Source organism: Eumetopias jubatus, unplaced genomic scaffold (assembly GCF_037043125.1).
Source record: "Eumetopias jubatus isolate StellerSeaLion01/CBP00866 unplaced genomic scaffold, mEumJub1_p1.0 scaffold_112, whole genome shotgun sequence".
In the NCBI taxonomy this organism is placed as follows: Eukaryota; Metazoa; Chordata; class Mammalia; order Carnivora; family Otariidae; genus Eumetopias; species Eumetopias jubatus.
The window spans coordinates 348,896-359,760 of record NW_028274918.1 but is presented as its reverse complement, the minus strand read 5'-3'; the positions used below and the strand labels follow the sequence as shown (position 1 = coordinate 359,760).

Genomic DNA, 10,865 nt, shown 5'->3' with positions numbered 1-10,865 from the left:
TTCCTTCTGGAGATACAGCTTGGGTCCATGACGTGACTGGATGTACCAGCCTCTGTCCAGGGATTTATTGCTGGAGGTACAGCTTGGTTCCATGATATGACTCTGGAGGCACCACCCTCTGTCCAGGGATTTACTGCTGGAGGTATGGCTTGGGTCCATGGTGTGACTCTGGATGCACCAGTGTCTGTCCAGGGATTTACTTCTGCAGGTACAGCTTGGGTCCCTGGCAAGACTCTGGATGCACCAGCATCTGTCTAGGGATTTACTGCTGGAAGTACAGCTTGCGTCCGGGCAAGACTCTGGATGCACCAGCATCTGTCAAGGATTTACTGCTCGAAGTACAGCTTGGGTCCCTGGCAAGACTCTGGAAGTGACAGCCTCTGTCCAGGATGGTACAGCTTGGGTCCATGGAGTGACTCTGGAAGTGACAGTGTCTGTCCAGGGATTTACTGCTGTAGGAGATTGTGTCCATGGCATCACTCTGGAAGTGACAGCCTCTGTCCAGGTATTTACTATTACTGGAAGTACTACATGGATCCATGGTATGTCTCTCGAAGTGACAGGTTCTGTCCCTGGATTTACTGCTACAGATATAGCTTGGGTCCATGACATGACTCTAGAAGCAACAGCCTCTCTCCAGGGATTTACTGCTGGAAATTCAGCTTGGATCCATGGTGTGACTCTGGAAGTGATAATCTCTGTCCAGGGATTCACAGCAAGAGCCTGACCCTGAGTTAGGGCTGTGACGGTGTCACTTTCAAATTGTGTCCAAGTTCTAACCACTACAGATGGAATATGGGTGAATTGTGGGAATATTTCAAAAGTAGACCAAGGAATTACTGTTTTGGCTTAGGTCCAAAATATATCTGATGAAGCTAATATCTGTGTCCAAGGTTTTGCTCTTGAAGATTCATCCAGGGCCCACACTGTGAGAGTATCTGCTACAGACTTTGTCCAGGGATTTAATGCTGGAGTTTTGGTCAGAGGCCACAGGATAATTGTATCTGCTACAGCCTGTGTTAATGAACTTACTGCTGGATATTCAGCTTGTATCCATGGCATGACTAAGGAAGCTACAGGCTCTATCCAAGGATTTACTTCTGGAGATTCAGTCTGAGTCCACAATGTGACTATACTAGCATCAGGCTCAACTGATGGTTTTAGTGCTGGAGATTTGTACTCTGATTCATACTGTGTCCAAGGATTTACTGCCGGAAATTGAACCTGAGTCCAAGTATTTACTGATGGAGATTTAGTTTGTGTCCATTCTGTGACTTTATAAGCTATAGGTTCTGTCCACTGATTTACAGCTAGAGATTCAGCCTGGGTCCATAATGGGACTATGGAAGCTATAGCTTCTATCCTGGGAATTAAGAGTGGAGATTCAGACTGAGTCCACCTTTTGACTGTACCAGTTTCAGTGTCCAGTGATTTGGGCAACTGCTGTGTCCAAAGTTTTACTTCTGAAAATTGAGATTTGGTGCCTGGTGTGACTTTATCAAATTTAGTCTCTATCCAGGGCCTCATGGTTGGAAAAAATCCCATGGTCCATGGTATGGCTGTTTCAGAAACAGCCTCTGTCCAGGTATTTTCTTCTGGGAATTCATTCTGAGTCCATGGTGTGACAGTGTTATTTTCAGTCTGTGTCCGGGTATTTACTGCAAGAGATTCATCCTGGATCCAAGGTGTGACTGTAACATTTTCAGGTTGTGTCCAGAGATTTACTATATGAGATTCAGCCTGGGTCCATGTTGTGATTGTGTCAGTTTCAGATTGTGTCCATGGATTTACTGCTGGAGACTCAACCTGAGACAATGATGTAAATGTGTCAGGTCCTGGCTGTGCCCAGAGTTTTAATGCTGGATATCTACCATGGGTCTGCAGTGTGATGAGATTAGTTGTGGGCTGGGTCCAGGGATTTATTGTAGCAAATTCAGCCTGGGTCCAAGGTATGACTGTGTCAGTTTCAAACTGTGTCCAGGGATTCACTGCAGGAGATTTAGCCTGGGTCCACAGTGTGACTATATCAACTATAGCCTGTGTCAAGAGATTTATGATTTCAGAATTTGCCTCTGTCCAGAGTGTGACCATATCAATTTCAAATGTTGCCCATGGATGTACTGAAGAGATTCGACTAGGTTCATTGGTGTTGCTGTGTCACCTACAGCATCTCTCCAGGGATTTACTACTGGGGACTCACCAGGAGTCCACGGTGTGATTGTGTCAGCCAAAGGTTGTGTCCAAGGATTTACTTTTAGAGATTCACCGAGTCCACTGTGTGATTACAACAGTTTCAAACTATGTCCAGAGATATACTAGAGGTGATTCAGCTTGGTTCCACAGTAAGATTGTATCAGATACTCCCTGTGACACAGACTTTACTACTAGAGATTCAGCCTGAGTCAGTGGTGCAGTTGTGAAAGCCACAACCTCTGTCCAGGTTTTCACTGATGGAGACTGATCCTGAGTCAATAGTGTTACTGTGAAACCTACAGCATCTATCCATGGATTTACTGCTGCAGATTCAGCCTGATTCCATGGTAATAGTGTGGGAGCTATAGCCTCTATCAGTGGATTTGCTACTGGTGATATTGTCTGGGTCCATGGTGTGACAGTGAAAACTACAGTCTCTGACCAGGGATTTACTACTGGAGTTTCAGTCTGGGTCCACAATGTGGCATCAGCCAAAGGGTCTGTCCAGGTCTCTACTGCATGAAATTCATCCTCGGTAAATGATGTGACTGTATCTAACACAGTTTGTATGCACTGATTTATAGCTGGAGGTTCACTCTGGGTCCACTGTATAACATTATCAGATATAGGCTCTGTCCAAGAATTTAGTGCTATAGAATCTCTCAGGGTCCACGGTGCATCTACATCAGCTATAGACTGTGTCCAAGGATTTACTGCTGGAGATTCAACCTGGGTCCATGGTATAACACCATCAAATACAGTCTCAGTCTCTGTCCAGGGATTTACTGCTGGAGATTCAGCCACGGTCCATGGTGGAACTATTTCAGCTATAGTTTGTGGCCACAAATTTACTCCTGGAGTTTCTGCCTGGGTCCAAGTTGCGACTGTATCAGTTTCAGATTGTGCCCAGAGATTTACTTCTAATTTTCCTTTTTTGGTCCACATTGAGGCACTATCAGTTTCATACTGTCTCCAGGAATTTCCTGCTAAAGATTCTGTCAGAGTCCATGTTGTCAATGTATGAGTTTCAGACTTTTTCAAGGAATGTAATACTGGAGACTCATTCTGAGTACATAGTGTGACTGTATCAGCTACAGGTTGGGTCCAAGAATTTACTGCTAGAGATTCAGCTTGAGTCCATTGTGTGCATGTCCCAGCTACAGTATCGATCCAGGGATTTACTGCTGGAGATTCAGCCTGCGTCCACAGTAGGACTGTGTTAGTTTCAGACTGTATCCAGGGATTTACTGCTGGGGACTCAGCCTGCATCCATGGTGTATCAGCTACAAATTTCACCCAAGGAAGTACTTCTGAAGGTTCACCCAGGGCCCATTGTGTGACTGTATCAGCCATAGGCTTTGTCCAGGGATTTACTGCTAGGGACTCATCCTGGGTCCATGATATGACTGTATCATTTTCAGACTGTAACCAAGGATTCACTGCTGGAGATCCAGCCTGTGTCAGATGACTGTGTCAGCTACAGTTCTTGTTGAGGAATTTATTTCTGAAGGTTCACCCTGTTTCCAATGAGTGACTGTATCATCTACAGGCTGTGTCCAGAGATTTGTCACTGGCAGTTCAGGCTGATTCCACTGTGTGACTATACAAGACAAAGGATACGTCAAGAGCCTTTGTCCTGGAAATTGTCTTTGCCCATATTGTGACAGTATCAGCTAAAATATCTGTACAGTGATTAATTGCTGAAGCTTCTCCCTGTGTTGAGAGTATAACTGTTTCAGTTTCAGACTGTGCCCAGGGATTAACTTCTGGAGTCTCAGCCTATACCCATGCCCATAGTGTTGATGTATCAGTTTCATTTTGTGCCCTGGGATTGATTATACCCACATCTGGCTGAATCCAAGGTCTTATGTCAGATTCATATTGTGTCCATAATCCAACTTTATCACCTTCAAGCTCATCCCAGGGCCTTACAGTGTAAATGTCATGTTGTATCCAGGCTCTTAGCTTGTCTGCCACAGGTTGGTTCCAGGGCCTAACTATTTCTGTTTTGGACTGTATCCAGTGGTGGACTACTTGGGATACTGGCTCTGTCCACATTGTGGGTGTCTCCACTTGAGTCTGGAACCAATGTCTGACATTGTCAGCCTCAGATTTAGTCCAAAGCCTGGCTACATTTCCTTCAGGTTGGGTCCAGGAATGGGCTGTTTGAAATTCTGTCTCAATCCAAGGTTTGAATGTATGCATTTGAGTATACTCAAGATCTGACTCTATCAGCTTCAAGCTCAGACCAGGAGATGGTTGTCTGAGATTCAAGTGGGTTCCATGTTCTGAATGTATTGGTTTGTACTTGCAACCAAAGTCTAGCTACATGATCTTCAGGACCTGTCCAGGGTGTAATTGTATTAACTTTAGACTGCGTCCAGATTCTGAATGTCAATGTTTCAGGCTTCATCCATGGTTGGATGCTACTAGCTTCAGACTGAGTCCATGGTCTCACTATGTCAACTTCAGGCTGAGTCCAAGGGTAGAGTGTTTGAAAGTCTGGCTGAGACCTTGTTCTCATTTGATTAGACTGAGTCCTAAACCAGGATCTGGCTGTACCAGCTTTAGGCTTGTTCCCAAGTCTGATGGTTTCAATTTCAGTGTGTGTCATGGATCTGATTATATGTGCTTCTGACTGGGTCCAATGTTTGTCTTTACCATTTTCAGTCTGGGCTCTAGGTCTGACTATTTGAAACTTAGGCTGAAACCAGCATCTGATTCGTTCAGTTTTAGTCTGTAACCATGGTCTGATTATATAGGCTTTCAGCTGAGTCAGTGGTTTTCTTGCCTGGGTTTCTGGCTGGGTCCAGGTTTAGATTATGTCAGCTTCAGGTTTAGTCCAGGGCCTGATTGTATCAGCTTTAGACTGACAAAAAGGCTTAATTACATTTGTAATAGTATGTATCAAAAAATAGGTTGTATCTGCAGTTTGAATCTGGGGTTTGACCATAAAAGATTCACATTTACTCAATGGACTCATTCTATCCATTTGACTTGAGACTTTGCTCAGACTGGTATTATATTGTGCCCAAGACTTAATAGTGATGCTTGCACATGGTACCCAAGTAAAAGGCAGATTAAGTGCTGAAGAAGTCCACAATTGAGCTGACTTAGATTCAGGGAGAATCCAGTATTCATTAGTCTTTTCTGTAAGTTCTTGGGATCCATCTAAATTTAAGACTGACTGAAACCAGGGTTCCAACATAAGAGTTACTGTAGGATACTGAGATCCAACTGCATTTAGCATGGAATGAGCCCAGAATTCATTTTTATTAACTGTTAAAGGAACCCATGCATTCAAGTTATAAGTTACTGGTTTAAAAGCAGTGTGAACTCTATCGACTACATGGTGTATTTGGCTCCCAATATTCTCTTCACTCGATTGTATCTGCATCACTGTTCCTGTTTTATCAGGTACAGAATGTTTCCAAGGTCCAATGTCAGGGGTAATTTCTAGCCAGGGTCTAGCTAGAAGTTGGCCATGGAAAGGAACCTTACTAGACTGAACTTGAAACTGTACAGTATTAACCCCAGAAAGAAGTTGGGATCCATCTATGCCACTTGAAAACAAAGCCCAGTATATAGCAGAACTAACTAATGGTAGAGAATGAAGCCCAATTATACCAGCTAAAGGATTAACCCAGGGGTTTACTGAATTGGTCATAATTTGATATTGATATTTCATTGTATCTTTCTGAGGAAGGTCCCAGGGTATAGATTTATCAGGTGTTGGAGTCTTTGGGGGTCCAGAAAGAACCAAAGTTTCAGAAGTACCACCTATTGGGGTATTCCAGGGCTCAGAAATATCAGAAGGCTCCCACCGTTTGGTAAAAAGAGATGTCCAAGATTGTATCATTGGGAATTTGCTAGTTGAGGAGAGCTGACTAGCTTGAAGGTGAAACTGTCTACTGCCAGGAAAAGAGTCTCTATTATTTAAACGAAAAAATACAGAAGGAGGAATCTGGCACTGTCTTTTCAGTGGGAAAGTGCCTAATCTCTTCCGTAACTGTCCAGAGAATCTGTGGGAGGTCAAAATGGCAGTACCCCTGTTCAGGCTGAGCCTGTCTTGTGGACGATGTTCTACCCCAGGAGTAAAATTGCAGGGTAGGGAAAAAGAGGATCCAATGGCTTCTGAGATGTCTTGATAAGCCATTTCATCCAAGATAAGTATGGGGCTCTCTTGATGACAAGAACAGGGTCATAACAGGCCATTGAGGATTCACTGACCAGGCCTACCAGTTCCCAGTGGTTGTCACAGAGGCAGAGAACAGGACTACCCTGCTGTACCTGAATGAGGAAAAAAGATAAGCCATATTTATATGGGACAAATGGGCAGACAAACAAACAGAAATAGTAAGAATATATTAAAATATATGTAACATAAGTTATATGTAAATATATAATAAATTATAAAATATATGGCTACACATGTATGTCATAAATAATATATATTATATACATATTATCTATAAATACATTGAAATACATAAGATTTATAGATTTTTCTACCATATATCCATATGACATGGTGAAAAATAATAAATGTTACCTGGTACATACTTCATAAACCTCCAGATTAACTTACACACACATAATTGTAATTCCATTTAAAGGAGAAAAACCAAATTACAAAGGATATTTAGAGAAAACTCCCACACTCTAAATAGCAACTACATATTCAACATTCTTTATTTGGATATCACTTATTCCCTTTGCTGAGTATTTCTAGGCAGGGCACATCTTACACAATCATATGTAATGACTGTGTTTATCCTTATCCCTCCACGTCATTACTCTGGTTCAAGTTGTCCTCATTTATTTTCAAACCATCGTCATTTCTGCTATTCTCTCATACCCAAACTTATTCCATGCTTTGTTCCTCCTGGCAGGCAGGATGATATTCAGAGTAAAACCCAAAGGTGTTATTAATTAGTTTCTGATTTCAGCTCAACATTTTTCCTTTGTTCATTTTGGTACCATCATATTTGTTTCATTCTTTACGGAAATTTTTCCACAGTAGTATCCTTTGTCTGGAATTGGCTTCCCTCATGGGATTTACTTGGGTTGATTTCTCAAGGGCTTTAGGTTTTTGGTCAAATAGAACATTTTTAAAGATCTTCTACATTTCTCCTATTTTAATAGCACATCTTCATTATTTTCTTGGGAAACAATTGTTAGCTTTTGAGTAAGCTTCATGTGGATAAGGATAATCATATGCTTTTTTAAACTGCTGCATCTTAGCATAGCACCAAATCAAGTTTAGGCAATCAATATTTGATGAATGAATGATTCCTTATTGTTTTGCAGTTCATGCCAGACCATTTTGAGGGAATAAATGTGAAGAGTACAAAGGTACTTTAATAGACTTTGTTGGTTAGATTCCTAAATAAATCTGACTACTTTAATTTAATTTTAAAGGCCATCTTTCATCACACCTTCCAGAACAGAAAATATTTGATTCTTCTAAAATACATTTTTTTTGCATTAAAATCTTTCTGTGACTCCAAGGACTTCAACACCTAAGTCCAGGCACCATTACTTCATAAATGGTCCAAAGCAATTTTCTTTTCTCATTTTTTAAATATTTTTCTTACCATCATGTGCCCCTTACAAATTTTACCACTCAAATATTTTCTGTGCATTAAATGGTCATTACATTTGCACATCTTATTTCTATTTTGAAGAGCTACTTTCCTCTCAAAATTTTAAGTATGCCCTTCTTCTATCCAAATGTAGATATAATTGTTATCTCCACTCTTCACAATAAAGATTTCCATAAGAACATTAACAAAATTATATTTTTACTAAATTACTGCACTATTCCCTCCTATCAAATCATAAACTCTGGTGACTGGGCCCAGAAAATTGGGATCTTCTAAGAACGGGGACCAGGCCTGTTTCTTCTGTGTACCCTATCAATTTGTAATCTACCATGCTGTGGTTACCTTGTCTTTCTTAATTTCAAATTTCTCAAATATTGTTTTCAACTCTTTGGTCTTTTGGGCTTGACAAAGTTTTGGCAATATGTTTATTAAGAAGAATTTGATATCACCCATATCCATTTTCCATCACAAATTTTAACATCTTCCTTATTTGTAAATTTCAAACATTTTTATTTTTGCCTCTTTTTTTTTTGCCTTAAATTACTTTGTAGCTGTTTGTGACTTCTTAAATTTTATCCTTTACAAACTAAATATTACTACATGTAGTATATAACACAAATATTACTACATATCTTCTAGGTTGAGCTTTGGGAAAAAAGGTCACTATACTATTTAAAAATATATATTGGTAGCAGGAACTCCTCATCACTAATTCAGTTACAATATATTTGTAGCTTCAGGATGGAGAGATAATAATTATACCTCATAACCAAAGACTTTTAAGTACTTAGTTTGTATTTGTAAAACTGAGTTCTATTTGTATTCTAACAACCCAATCCAAGGATAAGCTGTTCTTCCCATTGCTTCAAATATATTATAGCAAATTTTCTAATTCTGAAATTTTATTGATTAAAATATTCCTGCTTTATTTGTGACCTTAAGAACAAATATATCTTTGAATATTTTTTGACATAATATATGTATGATTATAAAATCACATAAACATTACACCTGTGGATTGCATGTGAAAGTAAAGAACCTTTCTTTTTTATTAGGGGAGTAAGAGTCAACATGTTACCGAACCCTCTTAAATTTTTAAGTGTACAGTGTAAGATTGTTAACTATATACTATGTTGTTCAGCAGATCTCCAGAACTTATTCATCTTGCATAAATGAACTTGTATCCATTTTGCTTTTGACATATATTTTTTATATCTCCCCCCAGTGGTAACTCTGCCCTTATACAGTAAGTACCCAGCAGTCTCCTTGTGGCTGACTCCAGATGCATAAATTGTTACTTTTAGTTAGGTGGATATATTGATGGTGGCAGAATGAGAGGTCCAGCAGCTCAACTGACAGCTTTTTGATACTGGTTCCAAAGTTATTGTGGTCTGAGGGAATAGAGATAGAAAGGACTATGGGTTATTATATTATTATGAATTACTACTAGGTTGGTATAACTTTCAATCTTTTAATCACACAAAATTACTGAGATACTCTGACTTCTCCTTTCCTTCCATCTAATCTCATACACACTTATTTCATACTTTCTTGTATTTTTTAGCTGTTCCGAAATCCTTCTTCATAGAACACAGAATATTATAACCCATGATACTGTCACTTTTCCTTCTTTACACCACGTGAAGTGGAATAATATGGCCTTAATTATTTACAAGAGTTTTTAACATCCTGTTTTATTTTGTTTTTTTCTATAACATTATATGAGCTACATTTATGATATGACAGAACATGACTCTTGAGCTTACTCTGATATTGGTATACCCTGCAGTGTCTGTACTGGCAGTTATAACAGCTCTTCCAGAAGATGTTATAAGTGTGATAAAGTGGTATTCCCCCCACCCTGATAGCGTACTGTAGGAGGACGACTCCTATGTCTCCTTTGACTGGATTCATTCCAACTTGTGGATCAAAACTGGGGTGCAGGCATATTTTGTGGCAAGTAAGATATCTTCTTGGTCAATGACTGCTGAAATGTCAGAGTCCAAATGTTTCCTAAAGGAATAGAAAAGTGAAGAATGCATAATGAAATTAGACTGAGAAAAACATTTCATTAAATTTCGTTTAACCTGAAACGCTAATGTAATCCAACAAATTTCTGTTTACATCCCGTAAAATGATGCTCTACATTGCACACTGAATAGAATTTGACTTTTAGAACTCCAAGCTTCATTTTTAATGTTATTTTCCAAAGACAAAGTCCCTTGAATGCATCACTATCTAACGCAAATAAAATTAATTTTGACAAAACAAATATAAAATGTATATGTAACTATGATCCCTTTATCACGATTCTAGCTGTACTTACACTTTATTCAGACAGTTGGCTGTGGAGAGGATCCACCACTGACTCAGAATAACGCCCTGGCAGGTTTCAGCCATGGACACTATCCATGGGATGTTGCTGGATGCTGTCAATGGGACAGTCGTTGGAGTCAATGAGCTTAACCACAGCTTTTGAGAATTGGGTACTAAATGGCCAGATAGGGAGGAGGAGAGGTAAATGTAACATGAAAAACAAGATCTTGCTGAATGATTATTGAGATTTGTCATCCTAACTTTCATTTGTTGGAGATGTGAAATAAGAGAACATAGAGAAGAATGAGAAACATAAATAAAAGTGGGAAAATGTAAGATTGGATGAAAGAAAACATGATAAGAAGTAGGAAATGAAATAAACATCAAGGAGAAAAACAGAAGATATTTTAAAAAGTTAAGGAAAATAAAAACTATTTCCCTAGTAATAACACAAACAGAGGAGAAAAAAAAATTCCAATTATCTGTAACTTACCACAACAGCAGTGAAAAAACAGTCCCCAAAACTGAGAGAAGCAAAGTGGAGATCTCATGTTGGCTAAAGTGGATGTGAATGCAAGATAGGGTTCTAGTTGAGTTGTTGCCAGTGTTGGGATTGAAATTATAGCATATAGAATGTCTGACATCATAATACATACTTACGAGATAACTGCCTTCTTCTATTATGATCACCCAACTAGAAATGTTACCCATATTTACTCAAGTTAAATGTAACTTAAAAATTGAAACAAA

At 39.3% G+C, this 10,865-nt stretch overlaps 1 protein-coding gene across 1 annotated transcript; it reads right to left on the bottom strand.

Annotated features, from left to right (window-relative positions):
- Nucleotides 1-262: 262 nt before the first annotated feature.
- Nucleotides 263-10,666, bottom strand: LOC148161610 (uncharacterized). Its single transcript, XM_088020715.1, is given in 15 exon segments — nt 263-481; nt 649-2,114; nt 2,117-2,268; nt 2,270-2,298; nt 2,584-3,659; nt 3,662-3,837; nt 3,839-4,405; nt 4,407-4,600; nt 4,661-6,300; nt 6,303-6,483; nt 9,054-9,190; nt 9,566-9,760; nt 9,763-9,812; nt 10,126-10,288; nt 10,609-10,666. Coding segments are annotated over 15 exon segments (6,303 nt in total).
- Nucleotides 10,667-10,865: the final 199 nt, after the last annotated feature.